At 35.0% G+C, this 18,888-nt stretch overlaps 1 protein-coding gene and 1 long non-coding RNA gene across 2 annotated transcripts; both read right to left on the bottom strand.

Moving 5' to 3' along the window:
• Nucleotides 1-4,434: 4,434 nt before the first annotated feature.
• Nucleotides 4,435-14,269, bottom strand: LOC135224518 (uncharacterized). The gene is made up of 3 exons (XR_010316810.1): nt 14,091-14,269; nt 6,608-6,790; nt 4,435-6,367 (listed from the first exon to the last, which is right to left on the bottom strand). It is a non-coding gene; the product is annotated as an uncharacterized LOC135224518 (long non-coding RNA).
• Nucleotides 14,270-14,433: 164 nt separating this feature from the next.
• Nucleotides 14,434-18,607, bottom strand: LOC135223738 (uncharacterized). The gene is made up of 3 exons (XM_064262892.1): nt 18,592-18,607; nt 16,071-16,253; nt 14,434-15,830 (listed from the first exon to the last, which is right to left on the bottom strand). Exons 2-3 carry the CDS (start codon nt 16,244-16,246, stop codon nt 15,332-15,334), a joined length of 675 nt encoding a protein of 224 aa, XP_064118962.1. The 5' UTR covers nt 16,247-16,253; nt 18,592-18,607; the 3' UTR covers nt 14,434-15,331.
• Between the last annotated feature and the right edge of the window lie 281 nt (nt 18,608-18,888).

Below are 18,888 nucleotides of genomic sequence, written 5' to 3'. Positions count from 1 at the left end.
ATATATAAAGGTTTTTGCCACCGAGGAAAAAATGAAACAATTGTACCATTGGACCATGTATTTGTAAAATGTTTATGAAGGACCTTAAAAATAAATGAACTACTATTAATTAGTCCCACATGCATAAAGTTATTATCTCTCTCTCTTTCTCTCTCTTTTTCTCTCTCCTGTCTCTCTCTCTCTCTTGCTCGATATATTTATATCCTTTTTTTGTCTGTTCACTCATTTTTTGGGGACATTTTTGTAAATTTCATGGTAGTAAGGCGCATATGCCTCCTTGGTTTTTCAAAATGTATTGTTTTCTAGATGAATCATCTGTTGACCACGTGTGTGCTCCTCCAAGGTGTGGTTGCCTAAAAATCGCTAATCTTGCCCTCAGGCGTTTCCTCGTTTCTGTAGGATGAAATCGACCTTATTGCTAATCTTGTAATGTCAGTTTGGATATTAAGTCTACTTTTACTATGTCTTTCCTCTGTATGATCAGTTGTGCCTGATTAAAGGAAAGGGTCGTGTTAGACCGAAATTTCTTGGCTCTCTCGCTTTTCATTTTTTCCTCCGTGGCAAAAACCTTTATTTATACATAGCATCACGTTTTATATACTTCGTGATCAAGTTATTCTACATATATATATGTATATATATATATATATATATTATATATATATATATATATATAATATATACATATAAATCAGGGTGTCCATAAAGTTCCAGTGCCATTACAATCGATAAATACCTGTAACGGTACTGGGACTTTATGGACACCTTGTATATACGAACATTTGTAGTGTTTGTGATGAGGTGATGAATAGATTTTTGTATCAATGTATTAGTTTTAATTTCCTTTTTTTTCATAGAAATTATGGTATATTTGTCAATAAAAATGATTATTTTTAAGTTTAAAATTTCATTTTTTACATTATCATCATTATACTACTATTCTGATCATTTACTACATTATCACTACACCCAACGCTGTTTATTTAACACCAAAGTCTAATTCCTCCTGAAAACAACGAATATGTTACCGCAATTCTTGGCACTTGAATTACAAATTACTTACATTAAGTTGTTAGTCTTCTGGCGGGAGATGAGCAGCGCAAGAAAGTACCTATCAAGCGAGGCGTCTGAAGTCTGAATGACAGCTTCAACAATTCCATTCCAATTCCCATGGTCCAAAGATGTCATAGAGCAAAGTATTCTAAAAATCCTCTCAAGTCAGTTATAAGTTCATTATAATAGCTGATATTCATTAATATTCCTCTTATTATCATTCTTAGCTCGTTTTTACTATCTTACACCGGTCCCAAATAGTGATTTCAAGGAGTAAAGCTTACCAATTTAGAAAATTATGTTCCAATACTTTTTTCCCCTCGTAACAACATTATGAGTTTTCATATCTTATGTACACTCGACAAGAAAACTGAAGATACAGTTTTCATTAGCTTTCGTTCATCCAATTTCCCATTTGTTTTTACTGAAAAGACATAATATCGCTAAATTTACTCTAGAATATGAAAATATACTGCAAATTATATCATATAAGTTAAAACTGCAAAACAAAATCGTTCAGATACTTAAAAACACGATATATGTCCGAAGTAATTGGAATTTCTCAAATGGATTCGTTCATAGAGATCTGGTAGATAGAATGTGAATTTCTGATTTTAGTACTATGTATCACGACGACAATATTTACCCGTTTTGCTTCATGAACGGGGATATATTGCATCATCGTAAGTGGTCAATGCAATTATTTTAGTTTCTACAAACTTATGTTTGTATTCCAAAGCGATTAAAGTTAGCTGACGTCAATGGCACTCAATGTGTTTAAGCTGCCTGTATGTTGCAAAATGTTTTATAGGCCTAAAAATATAATCTAAGCTTCCGAGATATAATCTGTTATTAATGAATTTATTTGTAGAGGTTATCTGTTTTTTTTACGAATACAATAGGAATATGAATTACAACCGGTTTTCTTTGAATGTTGAAGTTTTAGGCTGCGTTTAAGCTGCCTATATGTTGCAAAATGATTTATAGGCCTAAAAGAATAATCTAAGCCTTATGAGATGTAATGTTACTAATGTTTTTATTTGTAGAGATTACCTGTTCTTTGAGGAATAAAAGATGATGATTTTGATTATATGGAGAAAATTACTATTAATCGAAATATCATAAGTATTAATATCAAGGAGTATGGAACACTTGTTTTTCAACTGGTTTAAAATATTATTTTCTTAAAAGTCCTCCTCCTCGCTTTTGGTATATAATTTATTCTTTCATAAGGTAACTTGAAGAACAAGAATGTGTAGATAACGTCATTTGCTTTCTGGCCAGAAATTTTTAAAAGAGAGATGTGGCTGTTAATTGTAAAGTAAAGAAATCTAACATCTAGGCCTAGGAACAATATGTTGGCTTTGACAAAAGAATAATTGCATAGGCGAATATACGCAAGTATGCAATACATTTTTTTAAATATTTAAGAATTATAACACTTAATTATATATGAAAATCCAAATATTCCTCTAACACATATAAAGTAAGTGTTTTCAAGATAATTTCATTGTCGCTACTCAGTGTAGACCTACGTACTTATGTTACACCGGGTGGTTGTTGTTGCACCGACACTAATACGTCACACACGCTCCCCTCACACGTTGATATCCGTGGGCGCATATTTACATTTTTTCAGCACTGAGGTGTAAAAGCAATCAAATAGGACTATTTCAAATTTTATGTTGGCTTTGGAAGCATCATTAATGTTATGACAATTTTTTTTTATTTAACATTTCAACTGATGCTTGATGACGGCTTCATTTTGGTCAAATGCTTCAGCAACGTGTGAAGGAGAGTTTTGAAAATGTTTCGAAAGTTTTTTTCTGAAATTTGCTACACGTGACTTTTCTTACAGTTTTGACATATGTGACAGATTTAACTCTTATGAAACATATTATGTCCATATTGTATGCAATAATCGCGTTTCCGCATTGAAATAATAGATAAATATGGAGCATGCTAGTTACCAGTTAGTGAATTTTGAACGAAATCCTATGGAGTCATGTCGCATAAGATTTAAGCATCACAACTACATACATAATTTGCCAATTACGCAAATACTTTATAACGTAAAATAATAATATATATAATTTATCAATTATAGCAATAGCTGACCAGTACTTAATATACCCGGGATAGCTAACGTAAATGTGGTCATTAGTTTCTGCAAAGCAGTTGAATCAGTATATGGATATAAAAACAGTGCAATAATATTTACATGTGTGTTCTTACGTTTGTTTCTGTGATTTTTTTACTGACATAATCATTATTATAATGATAGAAACTGCAGTTTCAGAAATATAACGTTCCCTTTCAACAAAGCTATTATTATTATTATTATTATTATTATTATTATTATTAAAAAGAATGACCAGGCATGAATTTACTCAATTACTGCACTGCAAATGCAAGAAAATTAAGGGATCATGCCATATGACGAACCAACGTTTCTACCTCTGCAAGATGGTGGTGCCTTTGTTGTTTCAGGTATTTGGTTTAGTCTACCTGTTCCATTTAAAAGTTTGGATAAATATATTAACTATAGGCTTAGATGAATAATTGTATCAATTAAAGTACATATACATGTCTTCCGTTCGACTCCTAGTGCAAGTAGTAAACTATATTTGACTGGTTAAGCGTGACTGAAAATAGGCCTAGACCTATGTGTGGTTATGACTAACTCAAAGAGAATATAATAGTTAGCACGAGAGAGAGAGAGAGAGAGAGAGAGAGAGAGAGAGATTCGAACATTTTATTGTATTCTTGTTCATGAAATGAGCATATTATTTGTGGGGCAAAGGAAGGGGAATGTTATTTGAGAGAGAGAGAGAGAGAGAGAGAGAGAGAGAGAGAGAGAGAGAGAGAGAGAGAGAGAGAGCGTTTTTGCATAACTGAAATGACCGTAGGTTTATGAGGATGATTCTAGCAAATAAAGAGTGGACATATACAGTATGCATTATCTCCGATTCGATTCCTAACGCAAATAAACCATGTTTACTGGTTAAGCCTAGACCCATATCTGTTGGAGACCTCGAAGAAAAAATGCTAGTCCACACGAAAGCGAGAGGGCAAATTTTATTAGAATTGTTTTTTATGCTTATTAAACTGCCAATTATTTTATTTTTAAATGAATGGGAAGATTATGAGAAAGATATTTTATTGCATATGATAAGTCTACCTTTATCAGGGGTTAGGAAGATATAAGGTACAGGTACTTTGGTAAACATTCTTTTATTGCGACTAGTTTTTCAGGTTCTTACATACCACATCATCAGGCATCTAAAAAAACATAGTAATAAACAATTTAAAAAAAAAAACACTAACTAAAAATGAAATGAAACACATCTGAACTAACTACCAAAAATTAAAATTGTACCGTACAGTTTAAACTACAAAAGCGAGTCAAGAGAGGAGAAAAAAGGGCAAATTCAAAGATAATTACGTAAGATAGGCACAGTAATAAAAACAAAGCAATTGTGGTTAGCTCCACATCACTAGACCGACTGGCTAATATAGAAAAAGAATCCATCCTCAGAAGATGGTCGTGCCGATGTTAATGCTCAAGAATGGCACTAAATGCTTGTTTGTTAAGTGGCCTGTTTGTTATAATTGATTTTCCAATATAAGTTGGATTACAGCAACTACATGTACTACACTTACAGACATACAGTTGGCGTAACATACATGCATTTAGTACCATTCGTGAGCATGACCATCCTTGGATGGTTTTATATATTTCATCAACAGGTCTAGGGATTAGGATCTAAAAAACAGGGAAAAAGTAAATGAGTCTTTATTGGTCTTCGTAATAATAAGGAATATTTTGCATCAAGAACTACTTATACAGAAATAGCTGACCAGTACTTAATTCAACCTTACTAATTTACATAATTGTGGTCTTCAGTTTGTTTTAAACATCTCACCCTTTCACTTTATGTGCATGTAAGTACACAGTGAGTAGGCCACCAAAAGTAAATCTTAATAGCTCTCTAAATTTATAAACATTTGGGGAAACACACTTCAGAAATAGAAAATGGAGTCTAAATTATTATAACTTTCCCTAAAATTATTATAAAATCTATATTGTGTCTTAACCTCTTAAAAGTAGTATGGTGAATTCCTAGAGTCCATTAGAGGCAGTTGATATTGCTATAATAAAACTCAGAGTGCAATATTTAACCAATTTTCACACACCAGTTCACAACGTGCAACCACTACTCACAGAACCTACTACCAACTACCAACCAGAAACTAACAGTTGCAGGGATGGTGGTCAAAGAACTATGTAAACCTTCCTCTGTTGTATAAGTGTAGCCTGTGTGAGTATTATCCCTCTGAGGTAAAGGATTACAACTCAATTTCTAGTCTTAAGGGTATTTTTTCATTCGTTCCTCTTGACCTGCCTGCATTAGCCTAACAAACTGCCAGTTAGTCGAAGAAAAGACCAAACCATAAGGTAAACATCAGATCATATTAACAGCTTTGCTATATTACACTGCTGACAGTGCAATTTTGCATACAAAATCTACCATCATTCAACATTGAGTGCTTTTTGTGAAAGTACCCACTACAATGAATAAGTTTTTTTTTACCTATACCATCAAGCAAAAATGATTTACTGGAATGTCCAATTTCAAGTTTGCTTTCAAAATCTACCAACATGCAACAATGAGTGCTTTTTGTGAAAGTACCCACTAAAAAAAAAGAAGTTTTTTACCTATACCATCAAGCAAAAATGATTTACTGGAATGTCCAATTTAAGTGGCAAGCCTCCAAACATCTAGACGATCAGCACAGCCAGTTAACACATCGTGGAACATCGCAAATGCCGTAATATTGAAAAATCAAGTCTTCATCATTCATTGTACCATTCACAGTGGACATGTACAATTGATTACCATTGTTATTATTTGGTTGCCTGGGCCTCCATCCCATCTTTGTCACGGCGGGATTTCCATCCATGTCAAACCAAGTGTACATATCATCGGTCGGTTTGCGACTCATGCCTACCCAGAGCTTATCCTCGCCCAGCAGATAATGTATTAATCGGCAATAGTTGCTGTCAAGGGGCATATGCAGACGTCCTCCCATCTCCTCACACTCTGTCTTCACGATGGACCAGTAACCTTTAATACTCGTCCTGTCCAGCACCATGCCATTCGTACCCCTGACGTAGTAAGTGCGTAACGAAGGAGGAGCTGCTACGGTGGTGATTGGCCAAGATAGACTCTGCAGGAGGCCGCATTCTTTTGTCTCCGTGTCCCAGGTGTAGACCCAACAGCTTGGATTTGTGTTGCAGGTGGATGAGCAACTGAAAATAGAGCCATAAGAGAAAGATTCTTTCAAGTTCAGTAAATTGTAAACAGACCACTCTTGCATCATTCAAAGGTTCCAGTGAGCTCGTGTGGTCCTTCTGCTCCCAGATATCTAACATCAAAGATTCTAGACTTATTTTAAGCACAATTTATTGTTATTTAAACATAATAAACATAATGAGTGTGAGAACAACCTTATCATTAGAGGCTAACATGTGAAATAAGGGTTGCCTTACTGTAAAGCGTTGGTGGTGTTGAACAGCACATATGGAGCGGAGAGTTTCTGTCCTCCACTGAAGAGGATCAGGTAGAGACGAGACGGACAAACGGCGTCTCCCAGGACGTGAACAGACACAATGGACAGCAGCATAACCATCCGTATGTGCGATGGCATCTTCATGATCTTTTTCATTTCGGCCCTTAATCACGACAGAATTATGATTAATTACAAATCACCTAGATTCAGTGACGCCAGTAAATTATGGGGATAAATTATATGAAACACAATAGTGACTTATTATCCTTAATCGCTTTTGATACGACAATGGATAACGAAATGTCAGTGATACTACAGCATAGGCCTAATCTTCTACTATAACAAAGAGCAGTAGGATTTTGTCTCTTTCTTTATCATGGTGTTCTTGCAACTGCTCTATATATTATATATATCTATATATATATATATATATATATATATATATATATATATATATATAAGGTTACAGGAGCGTAGACATAAGAGTTTCAGGAGGTCCATTGATACTTCACATTGAAGGCCAAGATTTATTATAAAAAGTTTCGCACATCAACTTTATGCATCTTCAGTCTGTTAAAAGAGAAATGCATATATTAAAAACTAAAAATAAGTATTCACAATAGTATTCATGTTAATATGCAATAAAAATATAAATAGTTAAAAAAGAGAAGAAGAACCACTGAGGTACCAACCAACTAGAATGGAAGGAGAGCCAAGTCCAAGACGTTGACTATGCCAGATGTAGAGGTGAAGCCGAGGTGTTGTTATTCAATGGGGGAACCAGTCTTTTAATAATTAACGATTCCAAGGTAGTTAGGTGGTCCGGGTCTTTAGTGTAACCTATTATCGAGAAGTGCTGTTTCGATACATTTATTTTGCATTTTACGGCATGATTCTTGATACTAGAAAATTCAGGATTACTAATTCTTTGACCTGTTCTATAACTGAAACCCATATGGCTACACTAAATCATCTGCAGTAATCTTCGAGTCAATCCCACGTAAGTTGCAGGGCATCCTGCGTATGTGAATTTATATACAACGTTGGATCTCATAAAGTCCTGCAGACGATCTTTGACATTAAAAAATGAGCCAATTTTGCAAGGATTGTTTGAGATAAGTTTAATTTTGAGACAAGGAATTTCTTGTTCTATTATTTGCGAGAGTTTGAGAGAAAACTTAGAGTTTGTTATATGTGGAATCGACGCATACATCAGTTTCTTTGGGACATCCATTAGCGGAGGAGGTGGTTGGCTATAGTTACCTACTAATTTATTAATTATGTACAATGTCTTTAGGATAGGACTTCTTCAGAAACTCGTGGGGTTGCTAGATAGTATATTTTATTCCAATTATTGTCATCCTCTTTATCTGATAATAAATATCAGTGATTAACTGTAGAACCACAGAAGGTATTTCCCCAGTGAATGGTCAAGGTTAGTTCAATAATTGTTTATTAAAAGAAAAAAATCCCCTCTCAAAAAGAAAAAAATAATAATAATTTCTGCGTAGAAACATCTGCGGCTCTCAATGTGTGATATCGATTGTTCACCATTGAGTGGCAGCAGGAACAGAGTGCATAAGCATTGGCCTAATGTGATTTTGTAAATTAACTTTCTACTTTTATAGCGTCATATCGAAAGTTATTATGATTTCTTCTGAGAAGATAAAGCACAAAGAAGTTTTGCATCTGATTAAATTAAATATAAATAAGACACAAGTTGGTGTGAAAAAAAAAAAATCCAAGGTACATGGTTAGGCCTATTTCAAGAATCAAGAAATATATTTTCCAGTTTGTTAGTTAATAATTTCTTCGAATTCCTCAACTGTGCAAATTTTTGCATGTGGAATTGCGTTCAGGTTCGCATCAAACAAATATTTTTGTAGGTTTCCTTTTTTTTTTTTTTTTTTTTTTTTTTTTTTTTTTTTGTTTAGTGCATAAGTGAGACTATTCTTGTCCATACGATCCGGAGTGTGAATATGCTTGGCGAGCATTATTTCAATTCGAATATCTCTTTTTATTCTCTCTCTCTTTCTCTCTCTCTCTCCCTCTCTCTTTCTCTCTGAGGACCTTTTTATCTAGTCAAGAATAACCAGAGGCCTGTTTTAAGAATCGAAGACTAGTACTATTGGTCATGCTCGGGTGATTCTTTAATACACACACACACACACACACATATATATATATATATATATAGTATATATATATATATATATATATTTATATATTCAGAAAACTCATGAATTTCCGTTATACAATAATGCTTGACTGGATCGAACTGATTACTGGTGATATCACTCCCTTATGATACGCCCACTTACGCAAATTCAGTCTTAAATTTCACGGCTGGCATATGATTAGAAGATTTTAGGTAAAAGGTTGAAGTGAAAAAGGTGGAGTTAGGATTGTGGGTAGAGGTAGAGTTAGAGGAGAAGAGGAGGAGGGGTGGTTGGGGTCAGTCGTCTCCCTACTTAACCAGGTAGTGATTTTACGGGTGTTCTGGTTGCTTACGACCATCTATCTCATTTTTTATATAGCGAGTCTGTTTCCCAGGTGCAAGGACAGGTCCTAGTGTCGGTGCTAATGGTTCTATCTTCGCCTAAATAACAGATAGTGGCCCTGCATTGAAAGCCTTGCTATGCCGGGAACTAGGCCTAGTCACCTGAAGGTAGCAGCAGCAGTTAGAGCCTTTCTCGAAGATGGTCGGTCCTAGAAGCTAAAATCAGAACAACCAACCAAACTCAACTTCTCTGTTGAATCTAGGTGCATTCATGGTTGATTATGTTTAATGCTGAGGAGATTTTCCCTTTACATTCTATTGAGACTTGCATGGTTTTATGCATCTTCGCTAAAATGATTGATAATACACTATGATTTTAAATATTTGTTTCCACATTGCTCAAAATATACATTGGTAACATTGGTAAGCCTGTGTTGAACGAACATTTCAAATTGCTCCGTTTCTTTAGTTTGAAGTAATTACTATACTTTGAAGTAATTACTATTACCATAATTTTTTCTTATGATTGTTATAAATATCATAGATTTGATATTTGTGCATCATGTGTTAGTTTTATTTTGCTTGATAGAGCTTTCACTGTAGAAAAAAAAAGGTTTTTTTGCTATGTGTTGTAGTTGCCAGTTAGTGAATTTCGAACTAAATCCTCTGAAATTTGTCGCTTCACTTCTGGAACTTACTGTACCTCAGTGGTTCTTCTTCTCATTTTTAACTATTTACATTTTTATTGCATTTTAACACGAATACTGTTGTGAATCCTTATTTTTAGTTTTTAATATATGCATTTCTCTTTTAACAGACTGAAGATGCAAAAAGTTGATGTGCGAAACGTTTTATAATAAATCTTAGCCTTCATGTGAAGTATCAATGGACCTCCTGAACCTCTTATATATATATATTAAATTATTATATAATATATATATATATATATATATATAATTATTTAAAATATATATTACATACATATTGTTACGATGTGCCAAGTATCTGGTTACCATGCATCAAATATTACCTCACCAAAAGCCAGACACCTGAACCCTCATAACACATTTAAACGACTGAATACTCTAAAGGCAACAGTGATCCTTTAACACTTCCCACCATATTGCCAGAAAAATCAGGACTAAGTTCATCAAAACAGGTGTGAGGTAATCTTGTAAGTAATTAAATTAATCAAAAGGCATCACTCCATCAACAACTTTAAAAGTCTAAGTATTTCCTTGATTTCAGAAGTCTAAGTACTTCCCTGGTTCTAAGTCACTTCAAGAAAATTGAAGGAAAGCAAATCAATTACCACTCTATGTTTCTACCTATCATCAATATAATCATAATCATATATACTGGTATAAAAACAAACACTTATAAAAATTTTAAATACAAAAATTTATTATTAATTTCAAAATTTATAAAAGAAATTCACAATATCAGGGAAAATTACTGTTACTTGAAAACAAAGTAAAGTTTAATTAATTCTTGAATCAAATTAAGTAAAATTAAATCAAAATTAATTTATCACAAAATTCAAGAAAATTAATTCAATCAAAATTCAAAAGTGTTAGGCAATAATTGAAAATTTGAAATTAATTCACAAGTGCTAAACAACAATAAAACTTGAAAAGAATTCTAAGTAAATGCAAATTAATTCATAGATGTTAAATTTAATTAAATGTGCAATGATTAAGCAATGAAAATAACTAAGTCAATTAAATTGTGAATGCAAATGAAAATATAAAATAAAAAGACACACTTCAATAAGAAAATGAAATAGTGCACAAACAATGGAACAAACACAAACACAAAAAATCAGCAATGTGTAAAAGTGTAAATCTTTTCACTCAAAACCCTGTAACCAACAGTTTTTACCAAACCTTCACAACCATCTGTTATTAGTTAACCACAGTTCCTAACAATTATTAGTTAACCACACTCCCTATCCATTATTAGTTAAACACAATTCCTATCCGTTATTAGTTGCAACTAATAAAAATTTAACACTTTACCTTTTTGGTATACCAACTTCTTTCTCTGCTGCAGTCTTGTCTTACACAATTTCACAAAAACCAGGCGCCGTTACAAAATGTTTGTTCAGATTCCACAAAAGAAACTAAATAACACTAAATAAACTCTAAGAAATATCAAATATGAAATTCTCACAAGTTACCAGTGATCTCACTGATGTTGAGGGTAGAGAGTAGAAGAGAGAAAGGAGAGAGGTGATCGAGAAGAGAGAGAAGAAAGAAAGAGAGATGTTAATGCCTCGAGGTTCTATGATAGAGTAAAATCTCTTCCTTGACGGAAGCTGGAGAGGGCAGATGTCAAAAACGTTCTTGGCACAAAAGCTTCCAGAAAGTTCGAATCTGATGCAATCTCACATACAAAATGTGCAATTCCCACGTGGGACTTGACAAAGACATACACGTACAAGACGAGTCTGTTAAAAAAAAGACGTACTCTACTCGATCGAAACGAAGGCTGAGCGACAATTAAGATTGACATGTTTTGATAACAAAGCAAGACTCCATTCTCTCGCTATCACATGCGTTGACAGATTTAGGAAAGCAAACGAATCTCGCAGACCCTCCAATCTTACAGTGTTGACATAAAAGTTAAACACTCGTAGTTTCGAAAAAAAGTAACAATCTCTCTTTTTACGTTCTACGTTATAATATATATATTCTTTTATAATATGCAATGCGAAATCTGACCACACATTTAAAACATCCTATTCTAAGCTATCTAGGAATCTGAAAAAATGTTGCACAATCTTACATGACATTTCAAAGAGGGGAAACATGCATTTTGAAAGTAGCAATATATAATAATATATATATATATATAATATATATATATGTATATATAAGATATATATATATTATATATATATATATATATATATATATTATATATATATATATATACATATATCAGTATTAGTTAGCTGATACACCACAAAAGTTCAAGAGTCGGAGTAAAGTAGCCTTTATGAGGAAGAATAATGTTGATTTTAATGTTGAAACTCTCACCAAAGCGATAAAAAACTATTGACTTGGCTTAAGTGGCCACATTATTTGACTAATAATGGGGCCTAGTACTACACGTTGAGCATGAAATCGAATGGGGTCTTTGGCTACCAAAGATGTGATTTATTATGTAAGAAAAAAATTGTAAACAGTAAAATAAAATCGTTTATGAATTCACGAAACTTGGAATTTTATTCATATTCAAAATCGTATCACGACGCTTAAAAATAAATGAATTGAGATATTCACAACGAAGGCGATGATGAGGATAGTGTGAGGCTTTTACCAGTGTGTAAATCTCTAAATGCTTCAATATGCATTGGAAAATTTTTTTGCTTTGTGAGGACGACCGTTTCCCAGTGGCAATGAGACTAAATCAAAATTTCCAGTGGACGGAGCCTTCGTATACCGTAACGGTTCCTGCTTAATTTACTGGACCATACTGGTTTGGTGCGTGTATTCTGTCCACGTGCCACTACTTGCATTTTCAACGAATGAATTGATGGATAATATTGGCAAAATGAAATACAGGGTTAAAGAACTCGCCATCAAAATGGCACTAAACGAGAATGGTCAAGTAATCAGATCAAGCATGAATTCATTATGAATCATTTTCATCTACGAGATTTACGAGCGGGTAGTGGTCCTATTCATCCTTATGTTAAAAGGATCTGACTCTTCTTCATAGTCTTCAGAGATATTCATTGTCGATAATTAAAACCGAGTGTGTTTCATCCAACTTGGCTACAAAGAAGTTGAGCTGCAAATGGACTGGACTAGACCTACTACACGAATATATTATATATTACTACTTCATTTCTTTGAATTTCGTCGTAGACAATTGGCAATTAAAGTTTTAAGGATTCGTCAAGGCTTTTACTGTGTATTATCTAACAAAATTTTCACGAAGCATCCGTCGCTGGCTTCGTTCTCCCTTCATTAGCCTCATTGGTTCTATTTGGCATTAGAATTTCAAACCATTGTGTGCCACAAGCGCCTCAGTGGCGTGGTTGGTATGGTGTTGGCGTCCTACCTCGGTGGTCGCGAGTTCGATTCTCGGTCACTTCATTGAGGAGTGAGAGATGTGTATTTCTGGTGATAAAAGTTCGGAAGTCACGTAAAGCCGGTGGTCCCGTTGCTGAATAACCACTGGTTCCAAGGAACGTAAAAACACCATACAAACAAACAAACAAACCATCGTGTGCCACAGAATTAATTTCTTATCAACTCTTCGTGAAATGTCATTAGATAGATAAACAGACAGTAAAAGCCTTAACGAATCATTCTTAAAACTTTTCGTTGTCAATTGTCTACGACGAAATTCAAAGAAATGAATTAGCAATATATTCCTGCAGTAGGCCTAGTCCATTTGCAGTTCAACTTCTTTGAAGCCAAGTAGGATGAAACACACTCGCTTGTAATTGTCAACAATGAATATCTCTGAAAGACTATGATGAACAATCAGGTCCTTTTAACAAATTTGTTTGTTTGCATGGTGTTTTTACGTTGCATGGAACCAGTGGTTATTCAGCAACGGGAACAAAGGCTTTGCGTGAACGTCTATCACCAGAAATGTTCATTTTAACATAAGGATGAAATAGGGTCTCTGCCTGCTCGTAATTCTTGTAGAAGAAAATGTCTCATGATGAATTCATGCTTGAGCTGCTGATTATTTGACGAATTCTGACTTTACAGTGATGGATATGTATCATAGAAAGGAGAAAACACATTGCAATAAAAAAAAATACAAAACATCCTGCACACAGCAGGAGGAAAACTAGGTCTATTTGAATTAGAGTGAATAGCCGATTTAACAATTACCTTAATGAGAGAACGAATAATAAGGGTTATATTTTGAGTAAATACATTGTATGGCATTCTTCCGCAGTAATGCGTAAACTGAAAATCATTTAAAGATTACTTACTGCTAAGGTAGCGGCGGTGTCCCGGGGTTGGTTAGCGGCTTCTGAACTGAATGACCAACTCGATTGACTGGCCGTTAAGCAGCAGAGCAAATTCCTTGTTTCACATGCACCATAAGACGTTAAGTGTTTTCAAACTTGAAGCATTGATTAGCTCTAACATTACCTGTCGCCTAGGAGACAACTTAAAAAAAAAAAAAAAAAAAAAAAAAAAAAAAACGCACGCACACACTTGGAATGTTTATCTACTTCATTCATAGGTCTAGACATTAGGATCTGAAACACAGAAAATGTAAAAGAAGAATCTTTATTGGTATTCGTAATAATTAGGAATATTTGACATCATAGCTAAATTACATGAAGTGCTAACGAGTACTTAATTCAACCTGTCTAAATTACAAGAGCTCTATAATTTAGGCAGCGGATATTTTTGCCGGCAACATATCGACTTCGTATAAATGAATTTACATTAGGGGAAACAGTTCATGAACAGGAAATGCAGTACGGATTACAGTAGTAACCTTCCAAGAAATTATTGTAAAATCTCTATTGTATCTTAAACCCCTTTAAATTAGCGTGGTGAATTCCCAGCTTTGGGCTGAAAGAGTAGAATTAGCACAGTCTATGAATTTACGTGCAATACAGCAAACTCTGCCTCTTGGAAACAACTCCACTTGGCAAAACAAGGAGTCCGTCAGAGACAGTTTAGCCGCTAAATCTCACGGTGCAGCATTAAACCATTTCACACAAGTTCACAACTTACAATCTACTGATTCTCACTCAAATGTTTTCAAAGTGATTAACAACCAGAAGCTAACAGTTGTCCGGATGATCAACGAGATAAGAAAACACCATTGCACAAGTGAAGCCTGTATAACTCTACTCCCATTGACAGAAAAGATTACATTAGGATAAAGACAAGTCTCATGTTAGTCTGAAGCTTATCGGGAATCGTTTCTCTCAACCTATATTGGCTCAACCTGTTGTCCACCTGGGGAGAAACCAAGCCACAAGATCATGTCAACTTGAAGTGGTCAGGCCAAAATCCCCACACCAGAGGAAAACAATTTATATGACCAAGTCCATGTCTGCGTCTATGAAATTTAGTTATTATTATCAACAATAAATCACTTTTTTATCCAGGCCATCAAATGATCAAAGATGGCAATTTCAGATTAAGAGAAACCTAATTTTGCCATTTAACTCTGACATTTACTCACCGCAATCAAATAAGAAAGGTGTCATTAAATTTCACAAACACCGTACCTAACCCACGCTTCATCTCTATCATTCTTTACTCCTGCTTCAAGTGACATGTAGTATTGAGCACCATTAAAATTATTAGGCTGTCCTGGCTCCCATTCCAATTTCGTGTTATCTGGATTTCCATCCAAGTCAAACCAAGTATACACATCATCTGTCGGTTTGCGAATTAAGCCGATCCAGAGCGTGTCTGCGCCAAGTACGTAATGTAGAACTTTGCCGTAGGTGCTGTCCTGTGGCGCAAACAGACGTCCTCCCATCATCTCACACTCTTGCTTCACAAGGTTCCAGTTACCATTGCTCTTTGACTTTTTAAGCTCCTTACCATTCATACCCCCGACGTAGTAAGTGCGTAACGAAGGAGGAGCTGCTACGGTGGTGATTGGCCAAGATAGATCCTGCAGGAGGCCGCATTCTCTTGTCTCCGTGTCCCAGGTGTAGATCCAACAGCTTGGATTAGCGTTGCAGGTGGATGAGCAACTGAAAATAGAGCCATAAGAGAAAGATTCTTTCAAGTTCAGTAAATTGTAAACAGACCACTCTTGCATCATTCAAAGGTTCCAGTGAGCTCGTGTGGTCCTTCTGCTCCCAGATATCTAACATCAAAGATTCTAGACTTATTTTAAGCACAATTTATTGTTATTTAAACATAATAAACATAATGAGTGTGAGAACAACCTTATCATTAGAGGCTAACATGTGAAATAAGGGTTGCCTTACTGTATCGCGTTGGTGGTGTTGAACAGCACATATGGAGCGGAGAGTTTCTGTCCTCCACTGAAGAGGATCAGGTAGAGACGAGACGGACAAACTGCGTCTCCCAGGACGTGAACAGACACAATGGACAGCAGCATAACCATCCGTATGTGCGATGGCATCTTCATGATCTTTTTCATTTCGGCCCTTAATCACGACAGAATTATGATTAATTACAAATCACTGAGATTCAGTGGCCCTAGTACATTATGGGGATAGTTTATAAAAAACACAATAGTGACTTGTTATCCTTAATCGCTTTTGATACGACAATGGATAACGAAATGTAAGTGATACTACAGCATAGGCCTAATCTTCTACTTTAAGGATCCTGTGGTCATTGCTAAAGTGCCTATTTCGGCCAACCATTAATGGAAAGATATATATATATATATATATATATATATATATATATATATATAGTATATATACACACACACATAAATATATATACATATATATATAAATACATATATATAAATATACATATATATATATATATATATATATATATATATATATATATATATAAAGGTTTTTGCCACGAAGGAAAAAAATGAAAAAGCGAGACAGCTGTCAAAAATTGCCATTTATTCCCCTTGAATAAAATAATTTCCTAGTTTTTTATGATTCTAGCATCTGACTCCACGAAGGCAAGTAAAAGATATTCTTGTAAGATCCAGCCACATCACCTCGTGAATCGTCGTCGCCCATTGCAGTAACTTCTTCATTAGGATATTCTGAGATCCTGTTTGCCATTTAAGTTTAATTTCTATCGAAGTAACGTAACGTTTTGTTATTAATTTTTGCAATAATGTGTTAGTTTTCTTGCTTCTTAACCTAATTGGAATAATTGTTCTGTTCTTTAAATATTAATTATATGTATTAAACCTTTAAATGCGTCTTTGTGAACCCGTGTGGCATCACCCAAAAAGAATTGGTGCAGGAAATACAGTTGATTGTTTCTTAACTGCACTTTTGTTGAATAAAATGCAAGGTTTCTTGACTTTAAGTAAAGTTACTAAACTCCTCAGCACTGTAACTTGGTCTCATTCAAAGCTAGTGCAGGAGGGCTTAAGGTTGAATGAAATCGTACCGAATGTGGCCCTAAAATTCAGTTTAGTTTCACCACATTCTATGCTGGTCCTTCGAACGAACCGGATGCCATAACGATTCACAAACTATTTTTTTGTTTGTTGAAAAATAATTTGCGTAAAAGTTCACGTTGGTGATGGTTGACTTTAAAGTCATTTTAGTATAGCTGGCACGTGTCCAAAGTTATTTGGTGAGCAGGGTAAGGTATTGAATTTCTTGGAGTGTTTGCCAAGTAATCTGTTGTTTATGGAACATTATTGTTCATATTTAGTGATTACTCTGTGAAGAAATTCTTGTTGAATTTCGCAGCCATTTTTGAAGTTAGGTTTTTACGTGACCAGATGTATTTTGTGAATTGGTGAAGAGCACGTGGCAAAATTATCTAGCATTCAGTGGATGTTATACTTTAATCAGGTTTAGAGAATTTGCCATACATTTTTGATATTTGTGCAAGTTTGTTATTGATCCATTAACAAGATAATGGATTCCAAGATTAGGATAGTTATTGAAGGGGAAATTATTTCCTTACAAGATTTGCTTGATGAGGCAGGTAGCTGCATTGGTGATACCGATACACCAAAATCGACCCTTGTAATGTATGAACGTTGTCTTACTGAGGGTCTACGACGATTTGAAGATAGTTGGTCACAGAAGGTGACTATTATTTCACAGGATAGTGACTATGAGAGGTTATGTAGAAGTTATAGAGCAATAACTAGATGTGTAAGGAAAGCTATTGCTACTACACAGAAAACTATGAGCGAGATTGACACGGGAGATATAAATCAACAGCCCGCTTTGCCTCCTCCTTCGGCTCCCAGTAACCCTGTCGGGATTTTCTTCGACTTATATTATTTTTTTTTATGATTCGTGCCCGGATGTTCTGGGCCGATGACGAGGCCTTGAGGAGGCGCGCACTCTAAAACTCTTAGGGTGAGATTCAATAAAATTTGGTCAACAAAACAGTTTTATTACGAAAAATAAACATTTAAATACATTAACAATACACTGAAACTAAAGTTCCTAGCAGAATTCACAGTACACGCAGCTTCTTACTACTCTCACTAATTTAATTCAAGGAACCTGAAAACTCTCATGGCTTTTTTATGTGGTAGCACACAGGGTCTTTGATATCACGTGCTTGTAAAGCACTAAGTCCACGACTGGACGAAAAATCTGCACAATACGAGACCCATTGACTCAATATCACAAACAAATAACATTCTTACACTGGCAGCTTTCGTTTGCTGCATAAATCGAGTCCCTCATCGCAGGGATGACACATCTATACGTGGATAAAGTTAACTTACAGTTACGACGGAATTCGACCTAGCATGGCGATAGCTGGGAGTCGGAGAATTGAGAGACACACAAATTTCATGGTACTTACACGGTTCAGGGTCTGGGCAGGACTGAAGCGCCGCTTCGCCCTTCTTCAAAAGAAACTTACGCTTTCCCGCGTGAACTACAGAATCCTTGTAATTCAGGCGGGAATCATCGTTTATTTAGACATTACGGAAATCACTTAATCTATTTTACTCCTGAATGTGAAATATGACTGTTACGATATGTTCTTCGGCCATGCGCTGCCGAGCATGCATCCGTTATTGGCAATTCTGTATACGCTGTTGCGAGTCAGTTGGCTCCCGAGTATCCTGTAATAAAGTATCAGTCTCCAGGACGTTGT

Source organism: Macrobrachium nipponense, chromosome 11, assembly GCF_015104395.2.
Source record: "Macrobrachium nipponense isolate FS-2020 chromosome 11, ASM1510439v2, whole genome shotgun sequence".
In the NCBI taxonomy this organism is placed as follows: Eukaryota; Metazoa; Arthropoda; class Malacostraca; order Decapoda; family Palaemonidae; genus Macrobrachium; species Macrobrachium nipponense.
The sequence above is the reverse complement of the archived record's forward strand: the minus strand, read 5'-3'. Positions and strand labels throughout refer to the sequence as shown.

Excerpts from the sequence above, each read along its gene's own strand:
- LOC135223738 (XM_064262892.1), bottom strand. The coding sequence starts at position 16,246 with ATGAAAAAGATCATGAAGATGCCATCGCACATACGGATGGTTATGCTG. Across the intron at positions 15,831-16,070 it reads AACACCACCAACGCGATACA|TTGCTCATCCACCTGCAACG; the intron begins GTAAGGCAACCC and ends CTCTATTTTCAG.